The 16,384-nt window shown below is 37.5% G+C and overlaps 1 protein-coding gene and 1 long non-coding RNA gene across 2 annotated transcripts; both read left to right on the top strand.

Moving 5' to 3' along the window:
* Positions 1-441: 441 nt before the first annotated feature.
* On the top strand, positions 442-1,802 carry LOC113719418 (protein PLANT CADMIUM RESISTANCE 2-like). Its single transcript, XM_027244626.2, has 4 exons — positions 442-751; positions 881-952; positions 1,133-1,345; positions 1,424-1,802. Exons 1-4 carry the CDS (start codon positions 550-552, stop codon positions 1,510-1,512), a joined length of 576 nt encoding a protein of 191 aa, XP_027100427.1. The 5' UTR covers positions 442-549; the 3' UTR covers positions 1,513-1,802.
* Positions 1,803-12,749: 10,947 nt separating this feature from the next.
* Positions 12,750-15,806, top strand: LOC140021554 (uncharacterized). The gene is made up of 2 exons (XR_011825414.1): positions 12,750-13,078; positions 15,174-15,806. It is a non-coding gene; the product is annotated as an uncharacterized lncRNA (long non-coding RNA).
* Positions 15,807-16,384: the final 578 nt, after the last annotated feature.

The following is a 16,384-nucleotide window of genomic DNA, read 5'->3' as shown; positions in this document are numbered from 1 at the left end:
TGAAAAGGAATTAAAAAAATATATGTTAAGAAAATATTCTCCATAAAAAATCCAAATGAAAAAATATTTGTGGAAAAGACACGATCCAAACCAGGCAAGAATTCACGATCTTTACACGTTTGAGCTGCTTAGACAGTGCAATGAAGCTTCTTGAAGTAGTCTATCCAACAAACCTAAAGATTCTTGATTCGAAACTCATTCGTAATTTCCCCAACTTTTCAAAGAAAAAAAAAAAGAGAAGAAAAGATAGAATGAAACTCATTCAACACGCGCACATGCTGTTGGTTTGGTTTCTCTGCAATTGAAAAAAAATTATATAAAAAATCAAATTAATATACATGCTGTTGAGTGTTGACCGACTTGAATCAGCAGTTTTGGTGGGCCTTAGAGACTCTGTCAACATTATATTATTTATATCTTGCACCGATAGTATTTAATTATTTATAAGCACTTGAATCGTGTCTTTGTAAACTTCATCTTCTTCCTGTATATCTGCTTTTTTTCCAAATCATATCAAAGTCATCCCAGTTCACAATCCCAAATTTCATCATGTACAATTCGAATTTGAAGGAGGATCTAAAGTATTCAGCACCACCAGCTTCATACGGAAGCGAATTCACAACTGGAATTCCAGTCAGCACTGGCTCAACCCAAAGTTACTATTCAGATCAGCAAAGCTACGCTGTCAAGCCTAAACCTCAGGTCCCCTGGTCAACTGGTTTGTGTGACTGCACTTCCGATGTCCGGAACTGTAAGTTTCTTGTCTAGAAATGGCCCCTTTCGCGGTGGGGCGTGTGTGACACGCGCTGCCTATTTAGCTTTGTTTCTTGACAATTGAAATTACTTGCTTATTTCGATTGCCCTTTTGTTAATCAACCAGGTTGCATCACATGCTGGTGCCCATGCATTACTTTCGGACAAGTTGCTGAGATTGTAGATAAAGGATCAAGCTGTAAGTCTATTTCTTTTTATTTATTTGACTAATCATGTGCCATTCTTTTTCTCAAGAAAATTAAAAAGATGGCAATATAGATAAATAATTGGACCGCAACTTTTGCTAAAAGAAGTTGTACTATAAATTTTGCCATAATTGTTCTTATATGATGTTTGATTTCGCTAAATCTTGATGCAGCGTGTGGATCAAATGGAGCCCTTTATACACTTATTGCCTGTGTGACTGGCTGTGCCTGTTTCTACTCTTGTTTCTACCGGTCAAAGATGAGGCAGCAACACTCCTTGCATGAAACTCCCTGTGGGGATTGCTTAGTCCACTGCTTTTGTGAGCCGTGTGCCTTGTGCCAGGAGTATCGTGAGCTGAAAAATCGAGGATTTGAGATGGAAATTGGTAATTTCAATTAGCGCTTATTTCCTTTAATTCATTAAAGTAAGATGACCTAATTTGGCTAAATCTTTTTGCATCCAGGATGGCATGGAAACATGGAGAGGCAGAATAAAGGAGGAGTTTCAATGACCGCAGTGGCTCCTACAGTTGAAGGAGGGATGAGCAGATAAATGATGAGGAAGATGGCAATAAAACCATTTGGCCAAAGTCATGGTTTATCTTCTTTTCATGTTTATGTTGTTTAATCGGTGTATTGGTGAATGTAATTTTAGAGCTTCAAACTTGGAATTGTTCGTGCCTGTGGTATCATATAATATGAAGCTGTCTTTTGACCACATCATTGGGATGTGTGAGAATCTGAGTGCTGTAAAAATTTGTACCAGTTCAAGAAGTTATTCATTGTTTGTAATTTGCAAGAAGTGATCTTATCAATAGTACGTGTTCTTTTAGCTCGTTCTTAGATTGTTGTCTAATTCATGAAAACCATGACGGCGTTAGCAACAATTGATGTTGACTATTTTTGTTTTGTTTTGTTGAGTGCCTGCATTTTTCTACATATATTTATTGTAGACAGCAACATACCACCGTCAACTGCGAGCATTAGTGGAAGAATAGAGCAATATGTTATCTGGTCAAGACTCAAGAGGTCCCATTATGCTTTCCATGTCATAGCCATTCACTTTGGTCAGATTGACTGTTCGAACGTTCATTATTTGGATTGAAGATTATTCAGAATTATTTGTTATATTATTTATTAAAGCATTCTTTTATTACGTAATATATGTGCAGTAAAAAAATATTAAAAAATTTAAAAAGTCATTGAAAAACATTTTCAAAATGTAACAAAAAATTCAGATAATGAGTTATCAAAACATATGCAGTATTATCATTTTTGTTTTTTACAATTCAGAGCCAGTGTTATCGTGTACTTTGCGTATTAGTGCACTTTGCTTATTAGAAACTAGAAAGTATTCCGTATATACCGATCACGTTCAAATCAATCAATAGATAATTTAGGCCCTGTTTGGAAGCAAAGTTTTTGGCCAAGTTTTTTTTTTTTTTTTTTACAAGTTTTTAAACAATTTTAATTATAATAATCTCAAAAAAAATTTCAAAACTTTTAAAATACACACTTCAAAAATACCAAAAAAAATTCCAAAAAATATCCCTTCTTTCCTTTCTTCTTCTTCCTTCCCCACATCAACCTACCACCGCCTTCGACGCTAGCAGCTGCAAATTTTTTTCCTTTTCTCTCCTCCTCCCCTCTCCCTCCCCTGCCACCCTCCCCCTCCCTCCCTGCAACTATCGACGCCCGCGGACAGCCAGTGGTAAGGTGAGGGAGAAGACGTGGAGAGCAAAGAAAAGGAAAAGGAAAGAAAGAAGAAGAAAAGAAAAAAACTTTTATATTTTAAAAAAAAATTTTACAACATCTATAATAAGTTACAGTAAAATTTTAAACCAACACCCAAAAAACTTATTTACCATACGGGACCTTATTTCTCGTCTAGAATAGCTATATGAATATTGTGAATAGCCACTTGAATCTCTTTAGAATTCTCTTTTGACCTTTGTCAAATAATTGGTGTTGGACAAATTCCAACAATCTAATTAATACATCCTTTTGTTCTCCTCAAAAAAAAAAAAATATTGTGAGTCCATAATAGGATATAATCCAAATATACATTTCCCACTCCAAGAGAAAAAAACTGTTTTGATTGTCTAAGCTTACCACATCAGCAGCCATGGAATGGAGAGGAGGGACAGTTGTAAATATGATAATCACTCCCATGATTTATAGTTTTGATTCATATCATTTCTCAAAATTTTAGATAGACATATAAACTAAAAACCGTCGACCATCTAAGGAATACTGTCTATGACCCAAATCAATCACAAACATAAGCCCACAGAAAAAATTCACAAGAGATCGGTCAAAAAGGCAAAGGGAATTTTCTTCTTCCACTATTCACACGGCTGCAGCTACACAATAAAAACGAGAACTCATGAACAGAGAGGCTGCTGACTCTCTTAAAGCCTCTCTACTAGAAGTGCCAATTTGGATTCACATCCATTTATCCATCCAAATAAACCATACTCAAAATAGATTTGGATGACAAAAAATTTTTTTTGATGGACTTAAATGGACGACCAATTAAATTCACATAAGTTGGTGGATTTAAATGGATAATCCATGTCAAGCATGTAAATCCAATTATCATTAAAAAAATAAAAAGAAGAAAAAATCTCACAACATACCTAGACTCAGATACAAACATGCACTAATCAACGATAAAACTTTCGACCTGCTCGAAAACCCAGAGAGTTTGCATCAAAATGGAATTTTAGTTCCTCTCTTGGGGAAAGGCTCTGGTAGCTGCTACCACAGGAAAGTCTTTTTTTTTTTTTTTTTGTCTCAACGGCAATATTTTATTGATAAAGGTAAACTTTTACATAAGAGATGGGCAACGGCCCGCAACATCTGCTTGCCCCAGCTCAAGTAGCCAGACTGGGAAGACATCCTTCCATTCAGTTTGTTCTCTCAAGTTTAATGCCATTTTGGCAAGTTTGTCACTAACATAGTTGTTTATTCTTCGGGTAAAAGTAAAACAACATTCGTCAAATTTTGTTCTAAGTTTCATGATATCAGATAACACTACTGATCCTATCACATTAGTTTGCTCCCTATTGATCTCTTCCACCACCATAAGACAATCTGATTCAAACATCACCCTTCTCCATCCTTGCTGCTTCGCCTTCACCATGGCTTCTCTTAATGCCATTGATTCTTCCAGCTTTGGATTAGAACAACTAGAGTTTGGTATTGCCCAAGCTCCTAGCACCTTCCCTTTCCAATCCCTGGCAACCATTCCCCAACCTGCCAAACCTTCCTTCTGTTGTAATGCAGCATCTGAATTTATCTTAATCCAACCCTTCTGAGGCAAACTCCAGCTATTGGGAACCTCACCTTCACCCTTGTTGCTGCCTTGAAAGTCCATCTCCTCTTTTTGAGCATCCTGGAACTCTTTCCATTCCCCCACTGCCTTGGTAACTGCAGCTAAAGGATTCCTTCCCTGGCCATTGAACTGTCTCTCATTCCTTGACTTCCAAATTTGCCAAAGGAGGTTGATAGTCAGTACTATATGCTCACTTCCCAACTCCTGATCCGCAGCTCCTTTCAATTCTTCCTACCACAACCAAAATTTACTTCTGTAATCCTCCAGACCCTCCAGCTCACAGAGGCAGCTTTCCAAATAGCCAAAGCATGACTGCAGAAGAACAACATGTGCTCAATGGGGTCTGCACTCTCACCACACCCCCTACACATGTGATCACCTTTCAAGCACCTATCCTTAATCACTGCATTCACTGGTAAAATGCCTTCCAGGCATTTCCAGATAAAATGCTTCAGCTTATGCTTCACATTCAATCCCCATAAGAAGTTCCAACTCTAAGTTGCACTTCCCTTCCTACTACTGGATTCTGCTCCATGCCTCCCTTGACTCTCCCTCCTTTTCTTGCTTTTGGCCAATCTATACCCAGACTTCACTGTATACACCCCAGTACTTGAGAACTCCCAATATAACCTGTCCTTTCTAGGCTCCATGCTAAGTGGAATGCTCATAATTTTCCTGCCTTCATTCTTATCAAAAATCTGATCAATCAACTCTCTATCCCATACTCCATCCTTGATTAGCTCACACACTCTCTGCACCTCTACCCCCTCCTCCTTCCTAGTCGTTACGCTTCCATCCTCAGTTTCTGGAAGCCATCTGTCCTTCCAAATGTTGATAGATTTACCGTCCCCTACCTGCTTCCTTACCCTCTCTTCTAAAAGGCACCTGGCCTGCAGCAAGCTTTTCCAGCACCATGAGTCAGTCCCAGCACTCTTTGTCCTCCTTATGGATATCCCTTTAAAGTATCTGGCCTTCATAATCTTGCTCATCAGTAAGTTTGGTTTTGTCAGAATTCTCCACAACTACTTTGCCAACAGAGCCAAGTTAAATTCATACAACTCCCTAAACCCCAGCCTCCCTTCTGCCTTAATCTCTGTTAGCTTCCCCCAACTCAACCAAAGGATCCTATTCTCCTCAACCTTCTGTCCCCACCAGTACCTTGCCATCTCTGAACATATTTCCTTACACACAGCCTTTGGCACCAAATAGGTAGACATCACATATGTTGGCAGTGCCATAATAACAGCTTTTAGTAATACTTCTTTTCCAGCTTGACTCAGCAGCTTCTCCTTCCATCCCTACAGCCTAATTATTATTTTTTGCTTTATGAAATCAAAGACCTGTCTCTTGGACCTCCCAATAACCAAAGGTAGTCCTAAGTACTTACTTTGCACCACCTTCCTCATTTCCTGCAATTCCCTCATCACCTCTCCTGTTTGCCTAAGGTTCACATTTCTACTGAAAAACAATGATGACTTCTCCATATTAATCAGCTGACCAGAAGCCTCCTTGTATACCTCCAAAATACTCCTCAGTTTCCTTGCCTCCTCACCACTTGCCTTACAAAAAATCAAAGAATCATCTGCAAAAAATAAATGGGATAATCTAGGAGCCCCCCTAGCTACTCTCATACCTGTCAACAAACCTTGTGAATTAGCTTGATTAATCAAAGAAGACAGTCCCTCAGCACAAATCAGGAACAAATAAGGGAATAAAGGATCCTCTTGTCTCAGTCCCCTAGTAGGCTTAATAAAACCAATTTTTTCCCCATTAATGTTAACAGAATATGTGACACTAGTAACACACTCCATAATCCACAGAATTTACATAGGACAAAATCCCATTTTCTGCATCATTTTAGCCAAGAACACCCATTCCACTCTGTCATAAGTTTTGGACATGTCTAATTTGATAGCCATATAGCCCTCCCTCCCAATTCTCTTGTTTTTTAGGAAATGGACACATTCATGGGCAATCAGGACATTGTTTAAGATCTGTCTGCCAGGAACAAAAGCAGAGTGGGACTCACTAATACAAACGTTCAGAACACTCTTAAACCTGCTAGTCAGCACTTTAGAAATGATTTTATAAATGATATTACATAAACTAATGGGCCTAAACTCAGTAATAGATATTGGATTCTCAGTCTTAGGGATAAGGCTGATTAAGGTCTCATTAATAGACTTCAGAAGGTGACCAGAATGTAAAAAGCTTTGGACAACATCAACTATATCAGATTTAACTATTTGCCAAAATTTTTGGAAAAAGTAAGGAGGCATATCATCTGGTCCTGGAGACTTGTTTGGTTGCATTGAGAAGACAGCTTGTCTGATTTCCTATTCTGTGACAGGCCTGGTCAACTTCCTGTTCATCTCCGGAGTGACTGTCTGTGGGACACCTTGAAAAATCTCAGCAAAATCCATTGGATTTTCTGAAGTGTAAATATCCTGGAAATAGTCAATAATTTCCTTCCTTGATTCCTCCTCATTCTCACACCATTCCCCACTCCTTTTCTGTAACCAACTAATTCTATTCCGCTTCCTCCTCCCAACAACAGATGCATGAAAGAAGCTAGTATTCCTATCACCTTCTTTAAGCCATTTTACCCTTGCCTTCTGACTCCAGAAAAGCTCTTCCCTCTTATAAGCATCAGCTAACTTTCTTTTTAGGCCTGCTAGCTTGATCATATAGCCACAAGGCTTGTGCTCCTTCATCTCCTCAATCTCCCTCTTTACTTGCTCAATCTATTTTTTTGAGTTCCAACGACTCTCTTTACTCCAACTCAGCAAATCCATTCTAACCTTTTTTATCTTACATTTTACTTTATACAATCTGGATCCCTGTTGCTCCTCACCCCAGGCTTTCCCAATAACCTCCCTTATATCCTTCTGCATCATCCATCTTCTATCAAACATGAACCTTCTCTTCCATTTCCTTCCCACTGGCTTTGTGTCCAAAACTAGCATACAATGGTTAGAAGCCTCAGTTTCAACATGTAGACATTTAGCCTTATCAAACATCCCTATCCAGCCTCTAGAACCCAAAATTCTATTTAACCTTTCCTTCATTTCTCCCTCATTCCCCCAGTTATTATACCAGGTTCAAGGAATCCCTTCAAACCCAATATCAACTAACTCATTAGTATTTATAAAAGAGTTGAAGTCTTGGAATCTTACCTCAGCTCTCTGAATACCCCCCACTTCTCTTCATTAGAAGTAATGTCATTTAAATTCCCCATGACTGCCCAATACTCATCCCACAAGACACTTCTTCTGGTTACAACCTTCCACTGTTCTCTTCTAACACCAGCATCAGAGCTCGCATAAACACAGATACATCACCAGTTTACTCTAGTTTCAACATCTTCTATTAATAACTCTATAGTGAAGCTTGTAAACAGCACCTTTTTCACCGTTAGTTCCTGTTTCCATAATACAGCTAAACCTCCTGCCTTACCCACAGGATCAACCACAAAAACATTATCAAATTTTGTCCATTGCTTTACTTTATGCATATAGCTTTTTTTCTTCTTTGTTCTGACAAGAACACTAGAGAAGGAGAGTGGAGTCTGATGACCTCCCTCAGTTAGGGAACTGTCAAGGGGCTCTCCACACCAGTTTCACATCACAACCTTCATTTCTACATTTGAGTCCTATTTAGGGAGGACTCCAACTCCTTAGTTAGATCCATCCAGTCACTCAGTTCATTCTCAAGCCTGATCCTCTTCCCATTTTCCTTGCCTGTCTGATTCACTGCCTCTTCCCAGTCCCTCCCTTCCATCTTTCTCTTTCCCTTCTCAATTCCAGCAACCTCTCTATTGACCTCTCCCAATGGTTTTCTCTTGCTTACCTCCAGTACCAATCTCTTCCAGCTCTTACCACCCGTATAGTTCCCTTTACTCCCGCTCTTCTCCTTAACCAGCCTACCTCTTCTTTCCCCCACCTCAGATACTACCTCCCCCTCTCTCCCTTCCTCTTCTTCCTTGGCATTCTTATCCTCATTTCCCTCCCTTCCAACACCATCCAGCCACATCAGATCATCAGATTCTTCCCTTACTCCCTCTGACCCTATCCCCCCTGCAAATCCATGTGTCTCCACTCCTCTATCAGCCTGTTCCCCCTCCAGAATCTCTATTCCTGGCCTCCTCTATCCCTCCCTTTCCCTGACTCCCCTCCCTCTTTTCCTTTGCAATCTCTTCAGTCCCCCTTTCTACCAGTACCATCTTCTCCTCTTCCCTTATCTCTGCAGTGTCCCTATACCATTCCCCCTGAGTAGCCTGTTTTGGATCCTCTTTCTTGTGAAATTCTTCAGTGTATGTTAAAGCTTATGTTCCCCCCTACTTCCCCCCTGTTGTCCTGTGTTTGATTCATCTCCTCATCCCTATGCCCACTCCTATCTCCACTCCTAGTCCTCCTATTAGGACTACGAGGATAGCTTGCTCTTAGCCAATTCCTAAACTGTGGTTCCCTCCCCATGTTCATTCCTTTTTTGCTACTGTTCTTTTCACTATGACCAATTAGACCACATCCAAAACAAAAATCTGGACATTTTTCGTATTTGAACTCAAGCCATCTCTTTCCACCATTGCTATTAAGTGGAATAAACAGGTCAATTTCCACCAAAAATTTCAAGTGTTTACCTTCTTTCCCTCCACTCTGGGGCAGAATCACCTCTTCCACTTTTGAAAATATACTGCCTATCTTCCTTCCAGCTTTCTTCGTCACCCAGTGTAATGGTATATTCCAGATCTGTACCCAGATAAGAGTTCTACTTAGCGTTTTCTCACCCTCCTCCAAACTAGCCTCCCACCTCTTCAGTATTAAAGGTTGGCCATCATAGATCCATGGCTTCCTACTCAACACCATCTCGATATCCCTTTCCTTATCAAAAATGAACCGAAATAGGTTATGGCCAATCTTAACAACCTTTAAATATTTCACCTAAGACCACATATTAGTTGTAAAGCTCTTGATCCCCCCTATATTGCCAACTTGTCCCCCCACACCTCACCAATCAAGCTTTGTTTACATTCCAGAATTCCTTTTGCCACCTCCTCCTCATCCAAACGAATTTCCTCCTTTTCCTCCTCAGACAACTTAAACCTTCTCAACATTTCTTCAATATTTTCCATGGTCCCTCCCACAGATATCACTCCGTCTATTCCAGGAAGCTCTCTGGCCAGTACAAATAGGAATAGACAGAGTCTTGTTCAATGCCTCTTACAAATTTCAGAACTCACAGAACCTAACAAAAATAGAAAGGAAAAAAATCTATCTCAACTATCAAAACGAAGCAGAACTCAAAACAGAAGAAAACAAACTAGAAAGAAAATACTATCCCATCTTGATCAAGAGGAAAGAAAAAATGCGAAGAAAACTACGGCTGCTATCGCTTAGACACTCCAAAACTTAAACCAGAGCTGATGGAAAAATCTGGTAAGTTTCCTTCCATAGAAGAATCTAGTAAGTTTCCTTCCATTAATGAATCTGGTAAGTTTCCATTAATGGAAGGTTGTTACTTGACGCCTACGCAAATGGATCCAAATTTGAATTTTGCGGAGGAGGGTATGAAGAACGTGAACACCTACAGAAGAGAAACGGCCTCTCATAGAGAGAGACCTTTTTTACGCAATGAATACACGCTACAACATCAGTATTTTCTGTTGTTGGCTAACAGAATAATTCCCCTTCAAATCTTTCGAATTGCTTCTTCTTCCACCGTATCACCACAGGAAAGTCTTTGAGTGAATTTATTGAGCTTATAGATCTAAATTTTGAGTTCAAATTGATTGTTTTTAACTCCAATTCAAGAATTAACTAGGAGCAAGATTTTGAGGTTACTTTAAATTGGTTCACCTGTTAATGCTTTTAATTAGTACACACCAGTATTTGAATAATTGAATTCAAATTTCCGAACTTGATCCAAGACTCAGAAGAGAGGGTGTAAGTGGAAATCATGAGTGTGTGCGTGTGTGTATGTGTGATGAATAAAATACTAGAGTGCTTAGTCTACTACTCTATACTTGATCACTTGCCTGGACTCTAATTGTCTAACTGTGGCTGGAGTAGGATGAATAATTTTATTTCTTAGGAGAATAAATGGATAAATGGTTGGATCATGATTTTATATTTTCCATTTAAATCCTATCCATTTAGGTCCATTTATTAAATGATTATAATTGGATTGGATGAATTTTATCCATGATTTATTTAAGTAAAACCATTTACCAATCATGTATCCATTTTACCACATCTACTCTCCACTCCTATTTTTATTGCTATTAATCATTAATGACAATAATCCCTCGTGGCCCAAATACAAAACAATCATGCAACCCAATCATGGCCATTACATATGCAAAACAATCATGCAACCCAAATTTTCTAGCAGATCAACTAACAACACGCGACCAGTTCCGAATACAAAACAATCATGCAACCCAAATCTACTAGCAAATCAATTGACAACACGCGGCCACTAAATAAAGAAAACAAACCACTAATGCTTGGCTCATATGTTCCCACAACATCTTTAGCCCCCAATCTATTAGCCAATCAAAGGGCCGTTGTCTATCATCAAAAATTTTAAGTTTTGGTGAGGTGAGAGATTAAGAGTTCAAATTTTACCTCCCATCAATGTGCCACTATATGTGACTTCTTTTAAATTTATACGGATGCGTAGTATATCCGTTTAGTCTGATGATAGTTCAGTTTCCATCGGTTTCTCTAGGCCCTGTTGGATCTCTTCCCTTTCTAATGTAGGTTAGAGTAGTAGTAGGAGTCCATCAATGTGCCACTATATGTGACTTCTTCTAAATTCATACGGATGCACTAAATCTTTTGGTGGTTCAGTTTCCATCGATTTCTCTAGACCTTAATGGGCCTCCCCCTCAGTGTGGGCTAGAGTAGGAGTATGCTAAACTAGATGTTGTTGTCTGATAAAAAAAAACTAACAATATGCTGCCATTAAATAAAGAAAACAAAATACTAATGCTTGGTTTATATTTTCTTACAGTATCTTCAACCCCAACCGGCCAGTTTCTGGGCACCCATGAAGGGAGAACATAACTTTTATGAACTTTTGATAAAGATTCTATATTATTTAGATATGTACAACAGATTTGGCAAAGTCTCTCAAAATTAGAAAAAAATCTAGTATATTCTTCAATCAATGGCCAAAGAAACAAAAGTGGGAATTCCGTCTGAAAGGAACACAGAACCTGCTTTCAACAAGCTAGACCAAATGTTCTGAAAAAAAAGACAATTCTAGTAAGGGTTTCCCTTGATCTCTTTAAGTCCCTCCCTCCCCTGGTACAGAATAGGAGTAGATGTAGAATAGAATCTATCGTTTCAACAAAAAAAAGTAATGATTTCTTGTTTGCTGTGCGTATATTTCAAGATTTAGAATATCCAAAGATTCTAAATGGTCAAGTGGGAAATGGGTCTTAAAAGGATCCAAAGATTCTTTTTACACGATGGTGTGTTCATTGCTAGTCTATCAAAGTGTCATGAGGGCTCTATAAATGTTGAACTTGTTGAACCCCTTGTTGTTAGAAAAGCAGTTTATCTAGCTAAGATGCTAAGAATTTCAAACTTCATTTTGGATGGCAGTGCATCTTCAATTATCAAATTCATTAATGATGAGGTAGACCTTTTATCTACTTTTGGCCCGATAATTGAAAATATTCACTTGACTTTATTAGACTACCATGTTGTTGATGTACTTTGAGTTTAAAGGAGGCTAATAAGATTGCACATTATTTAACTTATCATGCAATAACTACCACCCTTTCAGAATCTTTGTGGAATTCCTCTCCAATTAAGTTTTGTCAAGCAAGTCATGTGGGACGACATCCAACAATCTCATTAATAAAATTCTTTGTTTTAGAAAAAAAAACTTATAAATTGAAAATTGGAAATGGACTCATAAGTTGAGTTTTATCCTGTTTCAACCGATTGATATAATTCTTACAATTTTCAGTGTGAACTCAAACAACTTGGACTAAACTAAAATTGATCAACTCATACAATTCGACAAGAAGTCGACTTCGGAATGTGGCATGTGAGAACTCGAAAATTCATGTGTACACTTCGAATTTATCCCATTACATTTAATTTGTTATTAGAAACATTATATATAATAAATAAATGGTTAAATTAAATGTATAATTGAATTCCTACAAAATTGAAATTTTAGAAAAAAAATATTACGGACCATTAGCAAGCAGATGAGCTAGAATTGAAAGACCAAATTAACCTTGGATTTCGAATAAACTACCATACAGCCAAGCAAGTCATCAGAATTCTCAAACATGAAATCGAGTGGAGGACGGCTTTGGAGAGTGAGTCACTAAATAGAGCAGCTTTGAAGGGTGAGCACCGAATGAAAAATTTTACCACCGAGTAGTATTTGTTTCACCTGATCTTTAAGCTTTTTAAATAAAGACAAAACTGAAGAGAAACATCTGCCAATAGCTTGCCAAATCCAAGCGGTGACCGAGTGGGGAAAAAGAGAAAACCAACTGCAAAAACTTGGGCGGTGGCAGAGAGCAAAACAAAATTTCAGCTCCTCTCCTTACCAAGCTAACATCGAGAAAAAATAGAGGGAGTGAGAAAAAAGAGCGAAACAGAGAAAGTGAGAGCAGGAGCATAACTAGCTTCAACACCAAACAACCAAAGATAAGGAAGGTGTCGCAAGGAAGCAGGGGGTATTGGAGTTAAGACTTAAGGAATCAGGACCAAAAAATTTCAACAGCCTGCAATATCAAACTTTAGGAGAAAAGGTAAGAACTTGCAATAATCTTCTGTCCATTCCGTATAAATAGATTAACATGTGAGCTGCATGAGAATTTAGTAAAGAAATGGACTTTTAGCTAAGGTGAAATTTTGTTTGAAGGAGATAAAACTGTTGGACAGATTTGGAAGAAACTGAAAACTGATGTTTGGATTTTAGTCCATTAATGATGAAAAATTTGTATATAACTTCTTAATCATCTGGTATATTTGAATTTGAATGTTGTCTATGCTGAATCTAACCAAGAAAAACTAAGTTTTGTTGCCGGAGAAATTTTGTTTAGAAACGATAGTTTGCTGAGAGGAAGTTCTGACTTATAACCGTGAAATAGGTACTAATTGTGTGACTAGTTATCAGAAAAAAATGGAAACTACAGCTAGGAATGCATGAATTATGTCCACTTTAAGTAATAAAAGAAGGATTAACCGTAAGAGCTTGAAAGAATTGAAACTGTGGGCATGAAAGTAATATGGTGCAGGTTGCTATGCACCAGATGTAGCAGTCTTGCGCAGCCTTGTAATTTTATTCAATTTTTCTCTGAATTCTGGTCAGGAACTGCCCTGTCTAGCTTAGGATAACCTGCAGCAAATTAAGTATCTTCTGCATGAGTGATTGAGACCAAAAATTGAGGAGGAAAAGGTAAGAAAATGTCAACTGATAGACTACGATTTTGCTGGAAATTTAGTGACTGCAACCGAAAGAGAAAAGAAGGACACTTTGGTTGTCCTCTATAAACTTTAGCTCTTAAACCTGTGTAGTAAATGTAAAATGTCATGCAGACCGTAAACTTCAACAAGCAAGACCAAAACAAGTAGAAACTAAAGTGAACATAGTAGGACAAGTGCATTCGACTGATTGCAGGTTGGTTGTCTGAGGGAATTAAGCAGGTTACATGACCTGTTGTTACTGATTCTGAAATCCTTATTAATGAATACATGGAAGACATGTTAATCCTTTACCTTAAAAGATAGGTGCCTTGGAAATATGAAAACTTCAGGAAGCTTAACTAAAATTTGATAAAAGGAAGCTGGTACAATCTGCTATGATAAAAAAAAAGGGGGAAGGAAATAAGCTTTTAGAGCAGCCTTTCTTTTAATTTCTGGCTCTGTGAACTTCCACAGGTAGAACTAAGGTTGCTCTGTGATTTAGTGACTATGACTAGTTCTGTGAGTAGAGTTAAACTAAGGCAAATGAGAGGAAAACTATGAAATGTGCTGCTGAATTACCTTATGGCCGAGAGAAAGAAGGAAGAGTTGATCAGTCTTTTCCTCTAAGTTAGCTGCAAAACTTTCCACGTTCTGTATAAGGCTACTTTGTAGCTTAATAAATGTAATTAACTTGTCTAGTTGGGACATGAGATTAAAAGGAAGGATTTAAGGGAAACAATGAATGCTGGACTATGTATATTGCTAGGAAGTTACATTTATCTAAAAATGGAACTTAATGTTGTTTTGTTGGGTTTATGCGTAAATAGTACACGTTATTTGATTCAACTTCAGCAGGGACAGGGTAAATACTGAGTGATTAATATTTTACCAAGTAGAAGATGAAATATTGATGAAAATTATGAAGTATATTGCTAGAACTTGATTTAACAGCTAATATAGTAATGAAGTGAACTCCTGTAATATTTGGAAACCTTAAGGCAACTTATTACAATTAGATACATAAGACGGTTGCTAATCACTTAATCTTGTTTTCAAGAACATTTTAAAGACCCTAGAACCTAAGGGTGGCTGGTATCGTGAAACAAAATTTAATTTACAAACAACCTAGAGTTTAATTAATTTAAAAGGGAACCAATGGAGTATTCCTAAACTTTAATCTTAGAATCGTGAGTAGAAAATAGTTTAATCCTAATTTAAATATTTTATAAATTATAAACTTGGAAAATACGTATATTTCTTGGTTTAAAATGATAAAGTCAATAAGTCTCAAAATGAAATGTAGAATAAATATTGAATAAATTATATTTTATATTTTAAAGACAAACTTGATTCTAATAATTTAAATAATAGGATAATAAATAATAGGTGAACATCTATAAATTATATATTTACTTTGGAATTATGAACTTTTCTCAGGAAGTAGCTGTGAGTCAGGAAACAAATTCGAGACTCGAGAGTAATCTATTTGGGTATTTTGTGAGTGTTTCGAATTTGTGTATTTAACTGCTTATATATATGTAAGTGAAATTATGCGATAAATGTGCTTATTATGAAATATTGCTAGTGATTCATTGTAAAGTGTATCCCAATTATCTCTCGCCTTCTAAGTCGGGGGTGTAATTTTTAGGCCCTCGGCTTATTTGAGTTTGAAGGTTGATAATTGACCAAATATTACTGTAAGTGTGCATGAATGTAAGCTGTATGTGTACTTTACCACATCGACTGAACTGGACCCCAAAACTCTCTGTTCAACGGAGTATTCGAGCCAGCAAAGGGTTTGGTCGGATAGGACGGACGATTTGGGTAACTGTTTCGGTATACTCGAGTATTACCCTGAAGTTGAGAGATTATTGCACTGATTATTGTATATGGGAGATTGTTTATTGTTTTGGAGGACATAAGGGGGTGAATTGGCGAAGTGTGCAATGATATTGAAATAAATGTATCGCGACACTGAAATGAATGTACAGTGATATTGAAATGACTCCCAGGAGGAGTTTGTATCCTTTTTAAAGTGATTATACAGTGAAATATGCACTACTTACTTAATTGTACTGATTTAAGTGTTTATTGAATGTTACTTGTTCGGCAAATCTCACTGAGTTTTAGCTCAACCTTGTAGTTTATTTTTTTTACAGAAGTTGGTAGTCGAGAAACGAATGAGAGAGTTTAGGGAGTTAACATGAAGTCTTTTGTGATTGTAAATTATCTAGTATCCTATCACGGTTGAAGTTTTGTATTAAACTTGGCATTGTAAAAGATTTGAACGTGTGGTTTTAGTATACCACAATGTTATCTTTGAAGTTAATGCGAAATTAATGAGTCATGGCAAGAGTCAAGCAGACGATCTGCTAACTTTTAGGGTACACCCTAAAAGGAGGTGGGACCGTCACATGTGGTATCAGAACTCTTAATGAGCTCACACCAGGAGAGGGTTCTTGGATTGTGGGGAGTGGCATGTTAAGTGTGACATGAACTATCATTATTGAGGAAAAATTAGATATGTACGTCGGGTAAAAATCTCAAATGTGGATGATTTACTCTTGAGACCGGCCGACTTGAGTTATGAAATATCATATTTTTGGATTCTTGTATCCGAGTATTAAATATTTTATTCGTTGGTGTAT

The sequence above is a fragment of the Coffea arabica genome, chromosome 11e (assembly GCF_036785885.1).
Source record: "Coffea arabica cultivar ET-39 chromosome 11e, Coffea Arabica ET-39 HiFi, whole genome shotgun sequence".
Classification (NCBI taxonomy): Eukaryota; Viridiplantae; Streptophyta; class Magnoliopsida; order Gentianales; family Rubiaceae; genus Coffea; species Coffea arabica.
This window is presented reverse-complemented; position numbering and strand designations above follow the sequence as displayed.

Excerpts from the sequence above, each read along its gene's own strand:
- LOC113719418 (XM_027244626.2), top strand. The coding sequence starts at position 550 with ATGTACAATTCGAATTTGAAGGAGGATCTAAAGTATTCAGCACCACCA. Across the intron at positions 752-880 it reads CACTTCCGATGTCCGGAACT|GTTGCATCACATGCTGGTGC; the intron begins GTAAGTTTCTTG and ends TTAATCAACCAG. Across the intron at positions 1,346-1,423 it reads AGGATTTGAGATGGAAATTG|GATGGCATGGAAACATGGAG; the intron begins GTAATTTCAATT and ends TTTTGCATCCAG.